This window comes from Mauremys reevesii, linkage group 6 (genome assembly GCF_016161935.1).
Source record: "Mauremys reevesii isolate NIE-2019 linkage group 6, ASM1616193v1, whole genome shotgun sequence".
In the NCBI taxonomy this organism is placed as follows: domain Eukaryota; kingdom Metazoa; phylum Chordata; order Testudines; family Geoemydidae; genus Mauremys; species Mauremys reevesii.
Window position 1 is genome coordinate 65,984,832 of NC_052628.1, and position 24,618 is coordinate 66,009,449.

At 41.9% G+C, this 24,618-nt stretch overlaps 1 protein-coding gene across 8 annotated transcripts in view; it reads right to left on the reverse strand.

Annotated features, from left to right (window-relative positions):
* TMEM232 (transmembrane protein 232) overlaps positions 1–24,618 on the reverse strand; it is a 126,486-nt gene that overhangs the window by 74,142 nt on the left and 27,726 nt on the right. For 7 of the 8 annotated variants that reach the window (XR_005600725.1, XR_005600727.1, XM_039545510.1 and 4 more), the window contains 4 exons: positions 21,225–21,382; positions 14,740–14,839; positions 12,863–13,014; positions 3,261–3,439 (listed from right to left, as the gene is read on the reverse strand). Coding sequence is in view for 6 of the 8 variants with exons in the window: in XM_039545510.1 (XP_039401444.1) it covers positions 3,261–3,439; positions 12,863–13,014; positions 14,740–14,839; positions 21,225–21,382 (589 nt within the window). In the remaining 2 variants the exon portion in view is untranslated. The remainder of the gene's footprint in view (positions 1–3,260; positions 3,440–12,862; positions 13,015–14,739; positions 14,840–21,224; positions 21,383–24,618) is intronic. The other variant, XM_039545513.1, reaches the window with a different exon arrangement.

Sequence of the window (24,618 nt, forward strand, 5' to 3'; positions counted from 1 at the left end):
TCCAGGAACAGTTCTGCACAGCTCTCAAAGGTAGTCCTCCCTATCCTGAAATTCTCTTGCTGCTACCACTGCTCGTCCCAGCCCTGCAGACTGTCCTCTCCCACCAATCCAACCTAATTTCCCAGGCCCATAAATGGCACTGTATGCTGTATAGGTGATCTAGGAATCCGTCCTCTTGTTTCAACAGCTCAGCATCTTTCTGGTGTTCTGCCTCAGCCTGCTGCCACTGCTGCAGAGTATCTTCCTGCTGCTGGAGGAGCTGCTGCTGCCATAGAATATTCTCCTGCTTCAGCATCATCTGCTCAGTGGTGCAACAGGCGAAGTCCAGTGCTGAATCTGTCCAACCCCGAGTATTGTAATACAGCCCAAGCAGCCTGGCCATAGTCACGGTTGTCACCGTAATAGTACAGAACATTGTTGGGATCATGCTGGCCCATAACAATTGGAAAATGGCATGAACCAGTACAAACAAGAAGAATGGGGTGGAGACAGTGGATTTATGGGATTTTTTAAAATGTAAACCCATGTAGCTTCCCATAATTCACAACAAAAACAATAACAGGATGCATGCCGCTCAGAGATGAAGCAAAAGATCCTAGAGAATGCTATCCTCTCAATTTAAGAGCATAAGAATTGCCATACTGGGATCAATGGTCCATCTAGCCCGGTATCTTGTCTTCCAACAGTGGCCAATGCCAGGTGCTTCAGAGGGACTGAACAGAACAGGTAATCATCAAGTGATCCATCCCTGCACCCATTCCCAGCTTCTGGCAAACAGAGGCTAGGGACACTTCCGAGCATGGTTTTGCAAATTTGTCACAGAGGTCACAGAAGTCATGGATTCCGTGACTTTCCGTGACCTCCGTAACTTCTGCAGCGGCCAGTGCGCCTGGCTCAGGAGCAGCTCAGGCAGCCCTTGTGCCAGTCGCACTGACCGCTGCTGCAAAAGACTTTTATGCTGATGCTACACATCTTTTGAAATTACTGTTTCTAGGTGATTCTAATGCACTTTACTGCATGTATTACATTGTGTTAATCTATTATATTGCATTGTATCTGCCAGGTTTAGCAACAAAAAGAACCAAAAAGTTCCATAGAGACAAGGTGCTCTAAACATAGAGAGCTCTGTGCAGCTGGAGTGGGTAGGGTGCAAAAGGTGTTTTCCACCCCATAACCCAATTCTGGGGGCAGCCAGGGGCTAGTTCGGTCTTCATGAAGGTTAGAGCAACACAGAGCTGCATCTAACTTACGCTGGCAGGAACAGTTTCTGAGGACTATTTTATTGGCTCGTGATAGCTGGAGCAACACAAAAGGGACTTGGGCTGGGCCAAAGATCTAGACCAACTTTTCTCTGAGTCTTCCCAGTGTTATCAGTGCCCCTTATCAAGGCTCTTTCTACTAAGTAGCATATTGGACTGAAGTTGTGCTGTCAGGCCAGGTGATCTATACGGCAGAGTTGCACTGAATCTGGTGACCAGCTAGAAATAAGGAGATTTTAACTGATTACTAAATCATTTGGTAATCTTTGGTTTTACTGAAGTACTTTTAAAAAAAAAAAGTCCCCCCAAATAAAAATAAAAATGCATGTAATTGCCTTGCATTGCAGAAAAGAAGTCCCATTCCTGCAGGGCTTAGTGGTCCCCAGCAACAGGGAGCATGCAGTGGCGTGAGGCTCTGAAGCACTGTCTTGAGGAAGATGGAGGAGGCTTGCAAGAAGAAGTGGTTGCCATTTAGGTATCCTCAGCTCCACTTCTATATGATAAAGAGCTGCCTGACAGCTGCCTTCCTCTGTGGCTTAGGTGCTCTGGTTGGCCACCTTCAGTTCCTACTTCCAACTACATCTGAGAAAAGGGTAACTGTGAAGGCCTTTTTCAGTCTTAGTGCTGCCCTCTGTATCAGACAGATTTTTCTCTCTTCTTCCCACTCTGTCCTTTTAAGGACAACAGTGTACAAAGCCACTGACAAACAAAGTAACACATCTATGGAAATTAATGACAAAGGGAGGGTGGGCAAGATGAGGAGCTAGAAGTGGCAGGATAATTTTTGTGGTCTTATATTGAGCAGAGAATTGTGTGTCATGTTGGCGAAAAGGTAAATTATGTGGCATTTGCTCAGCAGCATTATTACATTATATACAGAGTCTGACTATTGTGTAGAGATAGGCTCAAGCCCAAACCCTACATTGGCAAACCCACCCACTTACTGTTTGGTTCCTTTCTATAATGGAGTAATGTAGTCTGGAAACTGAAGATCCAATCAAGCACTTGGAAAGAATGAGAGATACTATAAAAATTGCTACCTTGTAAGCAGTGGAAAGGAGAAGAGGAGGAGAAGGGCCCCCCTGCAGTCCCCACCTTGCTCTGAGGATGCAGAGCTTCACATCCTGTTGTCAGGGGGCTGGGTTACAGCCTGAGATAGTCTGACAGAGATAGGCTCTATGTTTAGGTAAAACCTTTCTGCTGCTTCTTCCATTATAGTTATGTACTAAGGCTCAAGAACAAAACAAAGGGAAAAAATCATGCTTGTTGAGAGGTCTGTTATATTCACTGTCCCATTTCACTGAAGTTTACGCAGCTAAACCAATACCCTGGGACAGAACATCCCTGATATCTAGGGAAGCTTACATTTGGTTCCCAGGGCAACCTCCTATTATGTTTTAGACTAGATTTTTTTGGTTATGAATGAGCAGGTACCTTGCATCACTTTTGCAGATGCTTCTTTTTTTCAAAAATGTTCTTAAAAAGAAAAATAAAACAACACACTCATTTAATACTGTAGCTCTGCTAAACAAAGCCCAGATTTAAAGCTTGACTTTGCCTGTTGATACTTAAATTAACAGAATCATTCAGGAAATCATTCCCACGCAAAATTAATTTTAATCATTCAAGATTAGTTTTGGTCACACTTCACAAGTAAGGAATACAAAAAAAACAAAAATCGAAGCTTGATATATTTCCCTGAAGGATAGCACACTTCATTTCAGCTGTTTAACTACTTGGAAAATTAAGGCAACTTAAAATGCTGGAATGAAGTTCCTATCAATAACTAATTTAATAAAGACAAACTAGTACAATATCTGTATGTGCTTGTAGTGAAAAAGGTAGGAACAATTTATTGATAAAATGAAGTAAGGCAAAGTACATGAATTGCTTCTGCTTTTGGCACTCAGATTATAAATCTTTTTCATAGGCAATTTAGGTGTGATTAACATTTAAGCACAAAGGTTGGTTCCATAAGAACTATATCAGAGTTATCCTTACCAGTTTTTCCGGTGGAGCTCTTCCTTATAGAACAGAAGATGCTGAAGCACTTCATCTAGTCGAGAAGAGTTGTTGTGTACACAAACCCAAACAACAAGACTATGCCAAAGAAAGTGCTGAATCGTATTTTCTTTGTGTTCAAGCTTTAATTGAACTACTGGGTCAGAATCCAAGACGGACTAAGAAAAAAATTAAGTTAAATTCATAGATAAGATCTCTTGAATAGAAAGTTAGCCTTTGGTTTTCTACTCAGACTTGTCTTAGAATTTTACTCAGCACAACACTTGCTCAGCATTCTAGTTTCATACAAAATACAATGCTACAAATGCCTCTAATATATTCCACACAACGGGACCAAAAAAAATCTCAGAATCCAGTCAACAGAAGATGTGCTATTGTTGTTTCTCTGGGGGTTTTATGTATTATGAAGTGCTCACTACCCAAAGTTGTCGCTTCTGAAGTAATTAAAATTAGTGACCCTGCCTATGCTGTTACATTTAAGCTTGTGTTTGAGCCAGCATTAACAGTACAAACCAGTTTTATTAAGATTTCACTTCAGACTAAGATTAGCTTTATGAAAACAAAGCATCAGCCTTCTGGGACTATTAACAAAAAGTAGAATTGCTGTAGTTTGTCTGTAAGGTTAAATAACACAGGTTATTCATCAGTAATGTGGACTGGCACACTTTAGGTATCCTGGAAAACATTTAAGTGGCCAACGTTCTGACTCTGGAATCTGATTTGCATAGTCAGAGCCCCACGTTCAAGCACAGTCCCACTGACTCCAATAGGACTCTGTGGTAAATGTCAATCTCTACTTGTATTTATCAGATACCAAGATCAGACCCAACATTATTTTGTTTACAAGTTGGAGTTCTGGTTAGAATAAGAACCATTTTAAAAAGATTATCATTTTTTAAACACTGACTTTAGGCAGCAAACTTGTATCAGGATCTGCTAATGCAGAGCCCTGTGCCACGGAGGAGTCCTCGTGACTTCGTGGGACTCCACAAGAGTGTCAGAATCTTGATGTAGGATTTGTAATAATTCACGAATTAAACTGAATCAAATTAACATGATCAATGCATGAAAAATGTACATGACCAAATGCTAAGTTTCTACGCTCATTAAAAACTGTTATAATCTAGTGATGGCACAAAAATCTATTTTTGAGAAATTACTAAATTCATATAGATTGTTGATTAGCTGCTCTGTGGGCTAAATGATGTATATTATAGGAACACGGGAACTGCCATAGGTAGGTATCGTCTGACAGTGGCCAGCACCAGATGTTTCAGAGGAAGGTGTATGACTCCAGCAGTAGGCAGATATGGAGTAATCTACCCCTCATGTTATGTCCCATCCTTTTCTCTAATAGCTAGAAATTGGCTTAACCCTGAAGCATGAAGTTTAGTAACTCTTTCACAAAATGCATCATTAATCATAACTCTGGATATTCTTGATAGCCATTTAAGTGTCCACTCTTTTTTCCACTATGAAAATGATTTTGAACTAAACATGTATTAATACATCAGAATGGCTATAATGGTGCAATCACAGTCCAGAGATAAATAAGGCTTTGATCGAGAACAAAATAATCCGTGGCCTTATCATAAAGTGAGTCTGCTCAAGCTTCTCCCCTCGAAATACCTGCTTCCTGGTTTGGACAGTTACAGAGCTGCTCAGTGGGCAGGAAATTCATGCAAATTTCCTTGAGCCTTACAGTTCTTGATTTCTCAAGCCCTTGAATTCCCCCACTGGTGGCCACATCGAATGCTTTAGTTAATACAGCCCCAGGATTGTAGAAAATCTCCTACATGGCTGTATGTGAGAGACTCAGCGAGCTCAGAGACCAGGAAGTGGACTGAATTGGTTTTTCAAATTACCTAGGACTCCCATGAGGGAGCTGTCATACATCCTCACTGACTGGAGGATGCTGCAGGGACCCTATTTCTTAATTCAGTAAACCTTGGGGGATAGTTTTATTATGTAGTGCACTTAAATATGCTATAGAAATTAGGTTTCATTAATAGTAATTGAATCACTGTCAATCCATTTTAGCTGTCTGTTCTGAACTAGTTAGTCTACAATACTGCTCTTTAGGAATCATTCAGAGCTATGATAAAGAATAGCAGACCTTGAAATAAGGAAAATAAAAACAGACATGGAAGAAGCTGCTGTAATCTGCTGTTGAAGAGTCTAAACTAGGTGTGTATTGTCTATAATCTATGAGCACTATGTTATGAGGTTTGACTGCATTCAAAAGCCTTAAGCACAGCTGGTTTTCAGAGGCGATCCCTTTAAGTGCTAAATATTTTATTATGAAGTGCTACATCCTTCAACAAAGACAAAGAATACTAAACTTTCAAGGGTATATACTTTCAAAATCCCCAAACTTTCTGTAACTCAAGGAAAGTATTTGACAGCAGAGCACCCTTTTTCCTTGGTTTCTTTCTCTAATGATCCATGCTTACTTACCAATAAGAATGTCTTGAAGAAGTCATTGTTATAAACAGGTTCTCTTTCCTTTTGTCTTCCCACTTATTGAGGAAACTTGGTCAGTTAATTAGCTTAATTAAAACGGTGGTATCATTTTCAATTGCAGCCTTTCCATATGTTGGATGCGGTAACAAAGTAGGGAGGGGTATTTTTCCCTGATCCTACAGGTGCAATAGCATACAAGTATAATAAAAAGCCTAGGTCTGGCCACAAAAGAATTCCCACAGCACAGAAACTACAAAGCCTCTTCTGCATGTTCCAATATAGGGGTGCACCAGTATGGGGCTGAGGAAAGGACCAGATCCGGCACCATTATGATTCCACAGGGTACTGCTGCCCATAGGCAGCTTGGCATGAGCTGTTGTAACATAGGTGTCACCTAAGGGCTACCTAAATTACATCCCATTTTGGCCCCTGAATCAGCCTAGAAACAGAAGGGTAAAAAGGTGGCTTAAACCCTCTTAGTCCACGCACCTTCACCGCTCTTGGGCTGAGAGTTTTGTGCCGCACTTCCCAGAGATACAGCACAAGATCATACCTGTGTTTTTTCTCCAGTTGCACAGTTTGCATATGCTATACCCCTATTTATAACATGATGACCTTCCTTAAGTGTCAAACCCCACACTCCCCTATGATTATAAGCCTCAATTTTCCTTCCTACAAAGGCTTCCACCAGTGCATTCCCATTGCTTGCAGATTGTTCAAAACTCAGCAGAACATTTGCTCAAGGCTTCAAGCTGTAACAATCAGGGCTTTGGAGCTGTGCTCCGGCTCCATTCCTGCTCCAGGCAAAAACCTGCAGCTCTACTGCTCCGGAGCTGCTCTGGGCTCCAGCTCTGGGCTCCACTCCAAAGCCTTGGTAACAATCATACTACAGCTGCCCTTTGTTCTTTATAATGGCTATCTATTAAGCAGACAATTGACTTTAACTTGGCCCTATTGGTCTTTATAGTTCTGCACAGTGAGCTATTAAAGATCTCCTTTTACAGGCATCTCCCAACGTAAGGCTTATAGGATCTGCCATTCACTCCCACATCCCAGCTGTATCATCTGCTCACTCTTAACAGCTCCTACAAACCTCCTCTTTCCCAGGTGTTTTTTTTTAAATCCTTCTTTCCCCCTTGGTGTGAGACAGCCCAGATTTATTGACTGCCACAGTATGCTGCAAGGCTCATCTTCTCCCCCCCCCCACAAGCTTTTCTGAGGGAGTGGGGTGAGATGGTCATCGATGGTTTGATAGGGTTTCTTCATGATGGATTGACAGGGACCATTTATATTTTGAGAGATGAAGTAAACTTTGAGAAGGCTGGTTAAATGTTCTAATATGGTTATTTGTCCATTTATGTTTTTCTTCCTCTCTATGTAATGATATGAGCCCCATTACAATAGTGTCACAGAACATCACAAACGTTAATTAATTTGCCCTCACAATATCTGTGGGAGGTAGGGAAGTATTGTTAGTCCCATTTTACAGTCTGCGTCAACTGAACCTTAACATCCTGAGTCCCCGTGGTCAAGTGCCTTAACCATAAGACCATCCTTCTGCCTTAAGAAATGTACGTACAAGTGCCTACAACCTTGAGTAGGTGCTTTTAAACATTTTAATAAATATGTTTCCCATTTAAGATACCTCCCCATTGCTCTTTTAAGAGAGTGACTCAAACCACTTCCCAAAATATGTACTGTTTTCATAGAATCATAGAATCTCAGGGTTGGAAGGGACCTCAGGAGGTCATCTAGTCCAACCCCCTGCTCAAAGCAGGACCAAACCCAACTAAATCATCCCAGCCAGGGCTTTGTCAAGCCTGACCTTAAAAACCTCTAAGGAAGGAGATTCCACCACCTCCCTAGGTAACCCATTCCAGTTCTTCACCACCCTACTAGTGAAAAAGTTTTTCCTAATGTCCAACCTAAACCTCCCCCTCTGCAACTTGAGACCATTACTCCTTGTTCTGTCATCATCTACCACTGAGAACAGTCTAGATCCATCCTCTTTGGAACCCCCTTTCAGGTAGTTGAAAGCAGCTATCAAATCCCCCCTCATTCTTCTCTTCTGCAGGCTAAACAATCTCAGTTCCCTCAGCCTCTCCTCATAAGTCATGTGCTCCAGCCCCCTAATCATTTTTGTTGCCCTCCGCTGGACTCTCTCCAATTTATCCACATCCTTCTTGTAGTGTGGGGCCCAAAACTGGACAAAGTACTCCAAATGAGGCCTCACCAGTGCTGAATAGAGGGGAATGATCACATCCCTCGATCTGCTGGAAATGCCCCTACTTATACAACCCAAAATGCCATTAGCCTTATTGGCAACAAGGGCACACTGTTGACTCATATTCAGCTTTTCGTCCACCGTAACCCCTAGGTCCTTTTCTGCAGAACTGCTGCCCAGCCATTCGGTCCCTAGTCTGTAGCAGTGCAAGGGATTCTTCCGTCCTAAGTGCAGGACTCTGCACTTGTCCTTGTTGAACCTCATCATTTTTCTTTTGGCCCAATCCTCCAATTTGTCTAGGCCCCTGTGTATCCTATCCCTACCCTCCAGCGTATCAACCACTCCTCCCAGTTTAGTGTCATCTGCAAACTTGCTAAGGGTGCAGTCCACACCATCCTCCAGATCGTTAATGAAGATATTGAACAAAACTGGCCCCAGCACCGACCCTTGGGGCATTCCACTTGATACCGGCTGCCAACTAGACATGGAACCATTGATCACTACCCGTTGAGCCCGACCATCTAGCCAGTTTTCTATCCACCTTACCGTCCATTCATCCAGCCCATACTTCTTTAACTTGCTGGCAAGAATACTGTGGGAGACTGTATCAAAAGCTTTGCTAAAGTCCAGAAATAGCACATCCACTGCTTTTCCCTTATCCACAGAGCCGGTTATCTCAGCATAGAAGGCAATTAGGTTAGTCAGCCCTTCATGGCTCAGCAGCAGACAAAAACTCAGCAGCAGCCAGCCACAATTTTCCAGAAAGGAATTGATCTCACTCAGGCCCTGCAGATCTTCTTATACTAGCTTACTTGGCCCTGATTAGCTGCGTCCCATACAACCGCTCTAGGCAGCTTGGAGGACCTCTCTACTGCCCTTTTCTGGGGTGGGGTGTGGCAGGGCTACAAGGCCTCTAGCAGATGGCCTCCAGACCCAGTCCACCCAGTCACAGTCTTGCAGACACTGGTGGATCACTGGGGCTGTTTCACTGACATCAATGTGGGGTGGTCAGGGAATGTGCATGATGCATGCATCTTTCGGAACACTGGACTGTATAGAAAACTGCAAGCTGGGACTTTCTTTCCAGACCAGAAGATTTCAAATGAGGGTGTGCACGTGCCCCTAGTGATCCTTGGAGACCCCACATACCCCTTGCTCCCATGGCTCATGAAGCCTTAGATCGGGAACCTAGACAGCAGCAAGGAGTGCTTCAACAACAGGCTCAGCAGGTGCCAAATGACCATTGAATTTGCCTTTGGCTGATTAAAAGGATGCTGGCGCTGCCTTTTTATCTGGTTAAACATCAATGAAGAAAATATTCTGATGATCATTGTGGCCTGTTGTACTCACCATAATATTTGCAAATCAAAGGGGGGAAAGTTTCCCCATGGGTGCGCTGCAGAGGCTGATCGGCTGGCTGCTGATTTTGAGCAGCAGGATACAAGGGCAATTAGAGGGGAGCAGCAGCAGGCTATTGGAATTAGGGAGGCTTTGAAGGAGCATTTTGACAATGATTCCCAGTAATGTGATGAATTCAGCCAGGCAATGTTTACTTGCTGCCATGAATTACTGCTGTAGTGATTGCTTCTTGAGCATTAATTGCAAGGAGTAAATATTCCTACCTATAGCCACTGTTTCAATGTTAGCACTGAGCGATGTATATATATCACAATTGAAGAACCATTTTAATGAGATATAACACAAACCTTTGGACAAACAGAAGACAGGAAAATGAACAGTCTCATGGTTAGAGCTCTCACAGCTGGGTGTAATTCCAATTTTCATTGGAAAACCAGTCCTCAGGCTTGGAGTGCATGGGGTACTGTGGGGGACCAGAAACACATGATGAATGCAGTGTGGGAGTTTAGGGAGGACATAGACCAGAGTTCTGTAGTGGCTGGAGCGGGAGTTGGGCACGGATTTACACTGATTGCAGGCTAATGAGGGACTTCAACACCTTTGTCTGGTCCTCCAGGAGCTTTATTATCTGCTCCTGCCCGTGTCCTTTCCTGGCTGTCTGGCCTCAGTCTTTCATTAATTGTCTCCCTCCACACTTATTTCGCTATGTGCTGCATCTGTTGACTGTAGCACTCCACAAAACATATACTCCTTACTTCTCCTGGGTCGCCCTCTTATCTGATGGAGGTGCTTCGCCAGTGTGAAAGAGTGTGTTCTCAAGGGTGCATCTTTAGAAGACAAAGAAACAATGAACAGAGATACTATTGAGAGTGCACTCACAGCCCTGAATCACAAAAGTTATACATACCTCTTTCTCACTGTCCCTGAGCTAGCACACGGGTTGCTGCAAGTCCCAATTAAGGTGAGTTTGCAGGGCGGGGGGGGGGGAGGGGGAGGGAGGGGGAAAGGGCAAGAAGGGGCAAAAAGTGTTTTTTGAAGGGGGTTACTAGAAGTGGCTAGGGAGCCTATTCTGAAGATTGGTACCCTTTTCCACAGACTAAGGTAATCAAGGCCAATGTCTCACTCCTAAGAGTAATCCAGGATGCAAGGGTACATCTGCCTGCGTGTGGCTTCATATTGGCTCTGTATGCTGCTCGCTTGTGTGTTGTTCTGATCCCTGCAGAAATAATTGCTGGGTGGTGCAGCAAAGTTTCCTACAGCTCGGGGGGGAGAAACAAGGCAGCTCTCCCAAGAAATCTTAGGCAGAGGATTGCAGAAAACCTGCACGAAAATTTCCTAGAGATCGCTATAGAGGATTCCAGGGACATCCCCCTGGACATTAACAAACTTTTCTGCTGTGGCCCCACAGGCTCTGTTATTAATTTCTGTCCCTTATCCCTCTTCTACCATACAACAAAGTTCATGAGAACTCAATCTCCTTTCACTGCAATATCAAAGCAAAATAAGCACTTACCGGAGTTTCCCTGTCTTGTGCACTACAGCTGGAATGCTAGGACTGCCTAGACCCCTCCGGAGTGGAAAAGAGGTCCTGACTTGCTGTGCCACCAGACGGCCCTTCCATGTGCTCCACATCATCCTCCAGTTCCACCCGCTTGTCCACAACTTGCTCACCAGGGTTGAGTCTGCTGGCCACTGCCTCCAGTCTCCCCGAAGCATCCACAGAGCTCCTGGCGGTGGAGGCAGGGTCGCCACTGAGGATGGCATGCAGCTCCTTATAGAAGCGGCATGTTTTTGGCTGCATCAGAGTGATGGTTAGCCTCCCTTGCCTTCTGGTATCCCTGCTTCAGCTCCTTGATTTTAGCATGACACTGCTGCGTGTCCCTTTTGTTCCCCTTCTCCTGCATGCCATTAGCAAGTAGCCCATATGTATCGAAATTCCTACAGCTGGTGAAAAGCTGCGACTGCACAGCCTCCTTGCCCCATATACTTAGCAGATCCAACAGCTCTGGTGTGCTCCACGTGGGAACATGTCTGCTATGGAAAGCCGGCATGGTCAGATGGGAAGATGCTGTGTGAACTGTGCATGGCGGGCAAATAGGAAGAGGAATTTCAAAAATTCCTGGGCCTTTAAATGAGGGGTGCATACCTGTGTACCTTCAGAGCAGAATTCAAACTGCTGACCAGAGTGATCATGATAGACATTGTGGGACACCTCCTGGAGGCCAATTAAGGCAACATAACTAAGTGAGGAGTCTACACTGATGCGCTGTCGCTCTAATTACACCAGAAAAAGCTCTATGCAGCTTGTCACCGTGGTTTTATTATGTCAGCCTAGCAGGGCAGTTACATGGGTGGGAGAGGCATGTCAGTGTGTACACCTCCACTGCTTTGTCAACGAAAGCTGACTTTTGTCGACAAAACTTTGTAGTGTAGAAAAGGCCTTAGTTTCTCTCACTGTGAACTGAGATAATGATACTTGCCCTCCTTTGTAAAGCACTTTGACATCCTTGGATGAACACTGTTATTTAAGAGTTAAGAATTATTAGTATTATAAATATTATTTATATTTACTTAGATTAGGAAAAGACAAACAAAAACAACGTCGGTCAGTGCTCACACAGCCTTACACTTCCTCAGGTAAATACGTAATTAGGTAAAGAGAAAAGAGCAAGAAATATTGTTTCCCGAGAGAGACTGTAGCAGCCCTTTTGATGTCATTACAGCCTGTAAGCTAGACACATAATTAGGCAGTTTTTAATCATATAAATGATAAGCTATTGTGCATCACATCATTATGGATCCTATCATTCCCTAGCACAGAAAAGGCAGCCAGAGGAGAAAACTTACTCCGAAAAATTCTCTTTGGTCCACTGCACACAGCATTTGATGCATCATCTCCAGGGGGAGGGATCTAGGGCTGCACAAAGAGAGCAAGGGACACGGCCATTCAACCGTGCAGGCACCCCCAATATCTAAAGGGAAATCTGCACGCCTCAGGGCAGCCCTCAGAAAGCCAGCTACTCTATGCTGCTTTCCAGGACTGTGCTCCCCCTTCCCCCATGTGCTCCTCCTGGCCCCCATGGCAGCAAGGTTCAGGGAAGTGCTCTGTTGCTGCAGAAGGGCTGTGCATGAACTCCCCCACAGCCACCCATCCCTGTCCATTTCCATACACACTTTGAAGGAAGCAGATGCCATAGAACGGGAGTAAATGCTGTCATGAAAACAGAATCTTAAAAGGGATACTGACACCACCCTAGCTACTAATATGCACTGGGTCACTATAGTATCACATTGATAATTAATTGCATTGCATCAAAGAAACATGGATAGTGTATTCATGAAATGATATGTTTCACAAATCCAGGTGGCAATGACTACAGATGAGTGTGTATTCTGTTTATCCTGTCCCTGGACTACAGGTAGTTTGTCTAGCTCAGCTCAGCTTTAATTATTTTCACTGAATTACCAAGCATGCTTATTTGATCACAGTAATCCTTTTTGATGAATCATATATCATCTGATTTATGTTACCCACCATGCCAAGAGGACTCTGCTTCTGTCTTTCTTCCAAGCTTACATCAGAAAATACCACAGCACCACATATGGTTTCTCCAGCCTTCAGCATAAATTGCACAGCCGAGAGGATGTTTGGATATGGATGGTAGCAGACTGCACAAGCTGAAAGTGCTATGGCATGAAAAATAATTTTGTGAAAATTGTCTTCCTGTTGTTTTATAATTTATTCTGTTTGCCTTTTATTTATTATGTGCTATTTAACTTCACTACTTTGCTGATGGAATCATTAGCAAATTTTCCACAGAGTAGATTTATAAATGTTGTGTGACCTCTTGTGGTAGAACACAATACTACAAGTATGAGTCATAGATAATAGCTTATGTAACCCATGAGCTACATATAGTTGAAGTCTCTCATGATGACTAAATTCGTAATTAACTAAGGCTAACTCTGAACAAGGTGAGGAGGCTCTCAGCTAACAGTGAATCACAATGTAAACTCTCTTCATGCCAGTCATTCAGTGACTGCATTTATTTTTGGCTAACTCTGCATGGTAACCAGACTCAACTTTTGTAAACTAAAATTGAGCTTTTTTCCCCCCCCCCAAAACTACGTATATCCTTTGATAAGATCTGAAGCTCCATGATTAGCATTCATGTGCTGACATCTGTACTGCAAATGGGATTTGATTCCTCTCAATAACAACACTTAGCACTGAAGAGATGGAGTAATGTATCAAGCCATCTGAATTCAGTTGCATTAAATAAAAGGGGTTTTGAAAGGATGTATAACCATTACCCCAGTGGTTGGGTGAATTCAGATTTCACTGCCTGTAAGCCAAAATATTGCTTACTGCATTACATTTTAAGAACTGGCAGATACAGGAAGTTCTGTTGTGAGAGTGTCTATTATATTTATGTGTTTTCTATAATTGACTGGTGTGGACAAAGCTTGTAAAATAAAAGGTGTCAGGAAAAAAGTGGGTAATCATTTTTTTAAATCATCTGATTCTTTGTTCTTCATTTTGTGTATTACTTGTGGCCATGACAACCAATTGATAGTAGCAAGACTGCAATCCCTCTGCAGTCTTACTACAGCAGCAGCCTACTGATTCACTGCATACAGTGTGCATGCATGCTGAAAAGTCTGAAATAGAATATGAATACCTGGCATTAGATTAAATTTATCAGCAATGTCAGCATAACAAATAAGTGACAGAAGCCCAGTCCTATGAGCACCCTCCCTTTTCATTGTCAGTCTGTGTGCATTGCAGGTACTCAGCACCCTGCAGGATTGGGCTTTATGTTAGAACCGTACCTGAGGGAAACTTAAGGCTTTTGCAATGTCACTTTTTTCTGTTTATAGCAGTGACCTGTCACCTGTTATCACCTAAAACATATGGTGCTATATAAGATTGCTTTTAGTAAGGGCTTTACAGATAATTAATATTAATCACATTCCAAATAGGCTTTAAAAGACATTGATTTGATTCATGTATATTTTTAAAATACTCAGCATTCCTGCTTATAAGCAAGTATTTATCTGAGATCAGTCAATAGTCTTAAAATCACAATATACTGTGCATTTTTGACATATGTACTAAATTGACTAATTACATAGTGCTGCAGAGTTACTCTGATTTTTCTTCCTTCTTCACCTACAGACCTCAACTTTTCTATTTTACCTAATTTAATGAGGCTAAATGTTGACTGCTTTGCATGCTTACTGATGCATATGAAACTCTCAATTCAGGTGGACACTATTCCTAAGAATCAAATGGTAGTCTCTTGAGTGAAGCACAACGTGAGATATTCACTTAGGTCACTTCCATTTCCCAAATTAGTAGTTAAAAGTCATTGTTAATGTTGTTTATATAGCAAATATACAATGTTCTACCTTTTAAATCTGTATGAAGCCTATATGTATGTTCTCCAGAAGTCTCCAGGTGACCACACAGGTGAAAAACAAGGAGCCTTAAAAAGACCAAAAATCCAACCTGTCAAAAGTAAGTACAACAAATATTTTTTATATCATGCCACTCACAATAGATGTATAAATACCACCTTTGGATTATGGGTCTTATTCACCACTGCCCTCCTCCACTTGAACAGTGATATAACTCCACTGAGTTACACCTGCATGAAATTTGATTAAGAGAGTGCTAAATCAGATCATATCTTCAGATTTCACACATGTGGCACAATAATGAATAACTCTTGTCTTGTGTTTTGCATTCACTGTATATTAATGGTACACAGTAAATTAATAACACTTTGGCTCTTGTATAGGGTTTTCTTTTCAGTGTGTGGGGGGTGGGGCTGGTGAGAGAAGATACGTATCCTCAGAGTTTTCTTAGTGTAAGGGAATGAACACACTTTTGTGAACTAAATCCCTCCAATACTGAGAACAGATTTGATGAGGAAACAGAAAATAAGGAAAAATTACACACAACCAAAGAAAACTCAACCCAGTATGATGATTCTATGGTTACAATGCCAATCAGGAGAACCATGGAGCTCTCATCTTTGTCAACGGTGTTGCATGGACCAGGCCCTGCAGTGGGAGTGTTAGGGCAAAAACACTCCATCAAGGAGATCCATGTGAAATGTGCGGGCATTTTAGTAGCATCCATTCTGCAACTGTAGAGCTAGATACTACATTTTACAGCTTACAGTTTTAGATGATGGCTTTGATAACTTAGAGGCCAAGCTAACAGAAGCAGAAAAAGCCAACAAAGCACGTGAAAAGAAATGAGAAAGCTAACAGCCTCCATGCAGCCATCATTAAAGAAAATAAAATGTTAAACAGATTGCAAATCTTGGAAAATCATTCAGAATTTAAAATGTCAGAATAATTGGACTCTCTGGAACAGCTGGAACAAACAATCATATTGCTTTTTTTGGAACAGTGGGTTCTGAATATATTGCAGTTGGATTTAGCTAAAGATCCAAGAAGAGTATTTTGAAAGATCATATAGAATCAAAATAAGGGCTCCATTTAAGACCCCTGAGCAAGATGCAGAAAGAGCAATCATATTTACTGTGGCAGATGTATGTGACAAAGAGAGAATCCTGGCAGTACCTAGAAAAATAATAGATGTGTTCTATTTAAAAATCTTGAAGGTTTGCTCTTCCCAGATACAAGCCTCTGAAAACATGCAAAAATGAGAGAATTTGTTTTATATAAGACAAGTGTTTGAAGCAGCTCTCCTTCTCGTGGCCAAACTCCCAGACAGATGCTAAGGAGAAAACATGTATTTTGGAACACCGAATCAGCACAAAGTGTTGCAAGTAAAGAGATTCCACAAGGATGCTAAGACAATACAGGACACTTGTATTTCTCTTTGTCTTCATAGGGTTTTTTGTTTGACCAGGATCAATACCTGGAAGCACTGCACAGCCAGAGGGAAAGCCAGAGGTAAGATCAGGGACATGTCATTGGGACTGGCTCCTCACAGACTTCTGGATACTTTCTTCTGATTTGTGTTTTTACTTTTGATTATGTAGCTTAACTGCAGATGACTGATTTTGAGTGTGTGCATGTGTAGGGCCTTTTAGTTTTTGTAAGCAGACAACCCCTAAAGGTTAAAAGCATTAGCAGATCTGGAAGGCTAAGACTTTGCTCAGATGCTGAAGCTACAAATGGCCTGACCTTGCAGGTCCTAGGCAGGCTATGTACAGACTGCAGGGTCAGACCTTTAGGGCTTGAGTTCTCTCTCACACCAGTTTGTCATCCATGTCATTCCATCAGCTTCCAGAGAGCTGCTCTTGATTTACACCAGTAAAAGTGAGATCAGACTCATGCACCACTGAATGCTCAGATACTCCATAACAGTAAAGGCCAGTTCTGCTTCCACTCAGTCAATGAGAAAACTCTCTGACTTGAGTGGGAGCAGGATTGGGCCCTTAATGGGTGGTTTTTTTTTTCTGCTGTTCAACCAGAATCCTGGCAATCATACAAAGAATCTCACAGAATGAATGAGAGATCCTGCTTTCGCCAAGGAAGGCTCTAGGCACCAGCTAAACAAGCAGGTGCCTAGAGCGGCAAAATATATGGGGCGACATAATGCTGGGGCCCCAGCTCATACCTGAAGCGGCGTCCCGGGCTGGATCCTGACCACCCCGGGGGGCGGTAACCAGCCTGTTGTTCTGCCGCCGGGTACAGCGGGGCAGGGAGCTGGCTAAGTGGGGAATGTGTCCCCGCTGCTCTCCTGCAGGGAGCGGCCACCCCCAGCCCCTCAGGCAGGAGCCGGTAGCGTGGCCCTGCCCGGCTGCAGAGGAGAGCCGCTCCTCCTCACCTTGTCCCCGCCTCTGCAAGCCGAGGAGTAGCTTGTCCTCTGCAACTGGGGCAGGGCCACGCTATCGGATCCACCTGGGGGTGGGGGTGGCCGCTGACCGCAGAAGAGCGGTGGGAGCTGGTAGTGTGGTCCTGCCCGGCTGCAGAGGATGGGCCGCTGCTTGGCTTGCAGTGGCAGGGACAAGCCGAGGAGGAGTGGCCTGTCCTCTGCAGTTGGGGCAGAGCTGCGCTACCGGCTCCCGCCTCGGGGGGTGGGGGGTGGCCGCTGACTGCGGGAGAACGGCGCGAACAAGCTGAGGAGCGGCCCGTCCTCTGCAGCCAGGGCAGGGCCGTGCTACCAGCTCTGCCTGGGGGGTGGGGGGGGTGGCTGCTGACCGTGGAAGAGAGGCGGGAGCCAGTAGCGCAGCCCTTCCCTGGCTGCAGAAGACTGGCCGCTCCTCCTCAGCTTGTCCCCGCCACTCTCCCGCGGTCAGCGGCCACCCCCCACCCCCGGGCGGGAGCCGGTAGCGCGGCCCTGCTCCAGCTGTAGAGGATGGGGGGAATATGGCGCCTAGGTGGGCCGCTCCTACTCGGCTTGTCCCCGCCGCCGCCTCCTCCTCCTCCTTCCCCCCCCCCGTGCCGACTCCTGCCAGGGAAGGGGAGAGGGGAGCAGAGCGGCAGCCTGGGCTGAGCCCAGCTCGTGCCAGGGCCAAGGCAAAGACCAAGGATGAGTGGGGCTGGGATTCAGCAGCAGCCCCAACCCCTGGCCCTGGGAGCTGTGGTGATGGGAGATGAATCCACCTCGGGCCAGATCTGCAGCAAGGTAAGAGTTGAGCCAGGCGGGAGGGTTTTGTTAAAATTACACTAGTAGAAAATTGTTTTATTTCACTAACTACAAATTCTCTGTTTTCATTTTTTTAAAAATTTTAAACAGTCAAAACAAAACTGCAAAGTGCAAATGTGTAAAAGCCCCCAAAAAAGGGGGGGAGCCAAAATTTTTTTGCTTGGGGCAGCAAAAAAACCTAGAGCCGGCCCTGGCTTTCGCATAGAAAATGGGAGGGTGAGAATATCTCCCAGTTTCCAAGGGAGATACTTAAAATGTACATTACTAAAACCAAGGAAACATCCTAGGAATTTCAACTTTAAATCAGCTCAGCTATTATGCTCATTGTTTGCTTCATAACAAATACTAAAAAGAGACCCTGTCAGCTTGTTTAGGGCCCAAAATGTACCTTCCTTATAATAAGGTAAATCTTCTGCAGCATCCCTGGTGCTTTTTATTGGAAAAGAATTTAATGGGAGGAAGAGGAGGTTTAAATCAAACAAATATTGGCCCTGATGCTCCACTCTTACAGAAAAACTTACAAGAAGGAGGTAACTACTACTGAAATTCTACAAGGCTTATCTTACAGCACTGCATGCATGCATCCCAAAAGGAAGGGATTTGAGATCTAAGGAAATGGCAAGAAGTGCATTCTGCAAATATAGGAATCTCAAAGATCCACAAGGAAAGCAAAGCGTTATGCTAAGAAGAAACACTGATCATCTCTGGAAATGGCTTCTCCTTCCATAGTGCTTGGTGGATTCCCACACTACTGGAAGTTTTAGAAATATTTTGTCCTGTCATAGTAAATTTATCACAAAATTCTGCATTGTCCTGGTGCGGAAAATTCTACAAAGCTTCTTGCATAATTTAGGTCCCAACAGTCACATGAGGCACTGGCTATTGTTAAGACTGCAAAATAGCTTCAGTTGAAATTGTTCATTTTCCAAATAAAACATTCTGTGGGGGCTGAAATTTTCCATGCTCGATTAAAGCTGGAAAATGATTTTTTTTCACGTTTTAGTTAAAATCTGTTAAATCTGATTTGAAGTATGTGGTATAACAAATACGCTTGTATGTTGTATTTTTATTGTCTTTGCCATGCTTTATTCCCCCAAGCAGACAGCTTAGACATGGGTGAACGTTAAAACTTCACATGAATGTAAAAAAATTCTCTCTCTTTTCCTGCTCATGTAACTAAAAGATGGCAGAATCAAGTTTGTTTAAACTTTTCAAAATAATTAACAATTTAGTTTAAACTAGAAATATGGAGAGTTTCGAAAGTCATAAGCCATTGCAAGAGGAAGTTTATTGCCAGACTCCTGCAGCTTGTTCTAATCTATGGCATATCAGGTTTTGAGAGTGGAGGAGCATTTTCTAACAGTTCAAACTGCCTTCAAAACAGATACATTCTTTCTTGTTGTGGTAGAAGAATTGTATGGGGAAAGAGGTAGTAAAACATAGCCTCCTGTCAGGTAACTATTTTGGTCAGGTGAGAGTGAAAGAAAGATTTAAGCTGCAGAAACAGTGGGGACACATAACAGAGCAGTAGAACAAGTACTAATAGAGAATGGTATTTAATGAATGGTACTCCACATGTATGCTGTCCGGGATCAATTTCCTAACAGAGTTGTGCGAATACATGATTTTTTTTGTTTGTTTGTTTGTTTGCTGGCAATTCCAAAAAATCCAAATAAAAAAAAATTGTTTTAAGTTGACCCAAAATGAAATTTTTCAAAATTTTTGGCAAATATAAGTCATTTAGATTTCAAGCTTTTTATAATGCTTTTAAATATTTTCTTGATGAAATTAAGGAAATTTCAATACAAAAAGTCATTTTGAATTGGAAAATCAAAGTGTTTAATTTCAAAACCGTTAAAAATGAAACTTTTTTCCCTTTTTTTTTTTTTTAACCAAAACCATTCAGTGAATTTGACACAAATTCATACAGTGTTTTGGTCAACCCAAATGTGCATTTTCTGCCCCAAAAAAACCCCAAAACCTGCAGTCAAAAAATTTCACCTGGCCTTAGTCCTTAATTTCATCTATATTGTACAGTTTCAATAAGGATTTTAATCTTTATGAGAGAATAACATTTGATGTTTCTGGGTTGTGACTAACTGAAATTTTGTTGTAGAATGAAGAGTTACCACATCAGTAACTTTTGGAAGTGGTTTCTAAGAGGTAAAGAGGAAAGAGGTATAGTACTGACACTCAAAACTAGACCATTAAATAGTGATGTATCGGGTAAGTCTTAAATTATACTAGAAGTTTACACTATTTATTCAGCTTTTAGAAGAGATTACTCTCATTTGGATTATTCCCATTTGGGTTGCCTCAGTTTCATCCTTTTTCTTAGGTAAAGTCTACGCTACAAAATTAAGTTGACCTAAGTTACGTCAATGTACAGCCACCATAGTAATTAAATTGCTTTTGCATGTCCATGCTATGCTTATTGTCTCAGCAGTGCACATCCTCACCAAAAGCGCTTGCACCGATTTAACTGTCAGTGTGGGACATTGTGGGACAGCTTCTAAAAGGCAGCAACAATCAATGTAAGCAACACATTGTTCACATTGACACTGAGTCGACTTAACTACATCGACCTAAGCACTACACCTCTCGTGTAGTTAAGTCAGTGAGGGAGTTACATTGGTGGGAGCTACATTTTAGTGTAGACACTTAGAGAGTTAGATAGATATAAGCTGCCTTACGTCAGTTTAACTCGGTAGTGTAGACCAGACCTCATATGCTTAACTCTCATGGTGCTGCACTAAGACTTTGTGACCTAGCATGCTGTATCTCGTTAATTATAATCCAGATGGAAGAATAAAGAGTTTGCATAATTTAACAAGATATGCTGCAATAATATTACTAATATTATAAGAAAATCCAAGTTAACAATATGCATTATGAACAAAAAATAGTCTTTTATTTGTATTTTATACTCTCTTATTACATACTCTGGGAAAGATTAAACTGCATTTTCCTAATCTCTCATTTTGGATTTCCCAGAAATCATGTATTCAGAGATACAGAAAGTTAAGATTAAACTAAATTATAGAACAAGCATACCACAAATAATAATAGAAAACACTACAACGTTTTAGGTCTTGTGACAAATTCAGTCAGCTTCTGCTCTCATTTATAGTGGTATAAATCCAGAGTAATGTCATATATTTCATAGTGTCGATATACAACAAAAAATAAGTAGGTGAATATATACCACATAGACAGATATAAAAAAGCCCAATAAAAATTCCTTTAAAAAAATACAACAAACCTTTGATAACTTGATTTCGCTGGAGTATAAATAAGATTTCTGTGCCGCATCACAACAAATCCTATACAAAATGGATTCAGCGATGAAAAATAAAACAGGGACATGCTCTGGATTCATGGGAGCATGGTCCAAAGAAATTAAAAGGATGTCCAAAGCTTCTGAAGTGAAAACAAAACGGAGAATAAATTCAATACAGAGTTCAGTCTTTAGGGCTCAATTCACAAAGGGATTTAGGCACTGCAGCACCTAACTTTTAGGAGCTTGGTCAACCAGTGGTATTGACAGCCTCGAGTTAAATACCCAAGTATCCTATACAATACATGGGGAAAGTTAGGCACATAACAATGGGAGCCACAGAAGCCAGCATGCTGAGTAGGGTAAACTAGCCAATAGGAAATCCCAAGGAGAGGAGTATGGCCTAAGCCCCACCCTCAAAGGGAGTTAGGTGCCTAAGTCATTTTATGGCTCTAGCCCTTAGTTCCTTCTGATTGTGTACTGTATATACTATACTCATTTCACACCTTCCACAAAATTTAAATACTTGCCAAGTTATGAACAAATAAAACAAGCTTTATTTTCACAGTTCATTCAGTTTGTTTGCCTTCTGTGACTATTATTTTGAGGAGAAAACAAAGTTCAACTGTCTGATAACCTATATTCAACAGCTACTGAAATTTTCTGTTAAAGTATGTATTGAAATATATGGTACAAAACTGTCTGAATTAATAATCAGAGGGGTAGCCATGTTAGTCTGGATCCGTAAAAGCAGCAACGAGTTCTGTGGCACCTTATAGACTAACGAACATTTGTTAGTCTATAAGGTGCCACAGAACTCTTTCCTGAATTAATAATGTTAAACGAATTACTGAGAAGTATAATGTAAGCTGCTTCTTGAGATATATCACATTTCAGAAAGTTTCTATAGCGTCAACTTTTCTGTCATTTTTTGCTAGGTGTGCTGATCTTTTTGTGGTATCAATGAAAATGGCCTTACAAAACTATAGTGGAAAAGATAGAATTACTTTTTATGGTTGAAAAGGCAGTTAAATTGCTTTTTCAAGTATTACGTTTTTTAAAAATTACATGATGGCTTTGTTCAATTTTGGTTAACGATTTGTGTGAATCTGATGCTCATGAAAGTGACAGATTTATAGATCTCATAGGTAAAGTTTAAGCCAGGAAATCACTATGCAAATTTCCTCAAACATGCCTGCCAATGTGCCTCAATCTTAACTTAAAATCCCCTGCTTTTTCTGCCAACTTTCAAAGTCTGTAGAAAGAAGAACCTCCCCTAACCTCCCCACAAATCCTGCAGGCAGGAGTGAAACCACAGTCCCAAATCTTCCAAGTTCAATACTTCCTTTTCCCCATCTTGATCACCCACATGTTGTATGATTAAAGGATCAGTCTTTGATCAACAAATTTCCCAGCCTCCTCCACTTGTCCAAAAATAGAGGAGGAGGAGGAGGAGGAGGAGTATTGACGGTGCTGTAGCTCGTAGAGGTCTCAACTGGGTTGGGAATATATTGTGCTAGAAACTATACAAACATCACAGTCCTTGTCCCAATGAGCTTACAATCATGTATATGTACTAGCTCCATCCTAGTTCCTGAGCTGCTGTGCAAAATTCTTAAAAGTCCTTTCCTCTCCAAAATAATAGTATGGGAAAAGATAAATATTTTATTTATTAATTATGCAAAAGCCTTTTCTCCATGCAACCAGTAAAAACAATGTTCTTTTATTATTTATTGAATGACAAGAGCATGCTCATGCCGGCACAAAACAGAGGTCCCAGCCTCAAGGAACTCCATGAGGAAATAAGGGTCAATACTTTTGAATCCTGTTGCATGATTGTGGCTTAAACAGACAAACAATAGTATTCAGACACATAGTTTATCAATTGACCAGAATATGGATTTATCATTAAGTGGTGCAGCTACTGTATTATTATTACTTTTAAAATAATCACCAGTTCGTTGTTGGCAGGTTGATATTGGTAGACTGCTCCTAAGAAGTAATCTGAACTAAAAGAAGGATTCTTAACCCTCCGGAAGAAAAAGGTATCCACATATTATCAACACATTATTCCTTCCCAACTGTAATAGCTCTTTGAAAGATAGGCCTTTCAGAGCAATTACAAAAACCTATTCCACAACCTTATCAAACCATCCATTAAAAAAATCTTGTAAGTCTCCCAACACTACAGTAGAATGCACAGTACTAGAACCCCTACAATTCTGATCATTCTTACATTCAGCTTGTATTCCAAATTATCAGTCATTTTTAACAATATGATCTTTGATCAACTGACAGCTCAGTTCTTTGTTTCCCCCCGTTCCTGTAAGTTTATAGCTCTCAACATTTTTTTTCCAAATCACTGATAGTATTTTGTATACTACCTTCTCAAACTTCTCATTTCTGGAGGGGATAATCTTTGGCAAAGCATATAGAGACAAATTCATCCCTGGCTTGCCTGGATTGACTTTAATTGGGTTACATCATGGTGCGTCTGGCTCACTAACTATTTATTTGATTACTGAGTGTAAGCAACTCCATAACTTTGTGAATATTATCTTCTTAAGACTGTTAACGATGACTAGACTATCTCAAATGCACATGATTTTTAGAGGTAAAAGAGTATGAAGAGAAATAGGCACTTTTCAGTCAAGTGCCTTAGGCTTCAGCATCTTACTCAAACCCTGTAAATTATGAGGGAAATAATGTTTAGGTCAGCCCAAAATCACTAAACAAGAAAAGAAAAATGAGGAATTGCAAGATGATGAGCATAGAACTCTCTGCACACCCATCTATTTTGATTTGTTCCCCATTAGAGAACTTGTATTCATAGTACAATATCCACAAACCCCCCAAGAATTCCCAGCTTAATAAAAGCAACACAAGATTATATAGTAGTCTTGATATTGCTTTCACAGGCACACTATTGAATTGTTTCCTTTTCCTTTGTAGATTTCCTTTTTCACATGAATACAATTATTAGCTCAAACTACACTGAAAAATCCAACACCTACAACTAAAGACCTTCTGATCATGATCCGATATTGCAGTAAATGTAGAGAATGTTTGCACGCATCCCCCACCACATCCCAGGGTTTTTGACAGGCAATATCACTCCACCAGCAGACTTATTTGAATGAGGTCCCATTTTACTTTTGGAATGACCCCATACGTTTGAAAAAGAGCATGAGTACCATACCATCTATAAAATAGGAATGGAATGACTTTGCTTTGTCCTACACATCAGCTGTGCAGACTGTAGATCATAGATGTTGCACATACACTCATTCATCATTTCTGTTTCAAATATGCAGGACTGCATGATTCTCTCTTTAGCCACTCTACTGCACTTGCTCTCCAGCCTGGCCAGAAAAGCTAA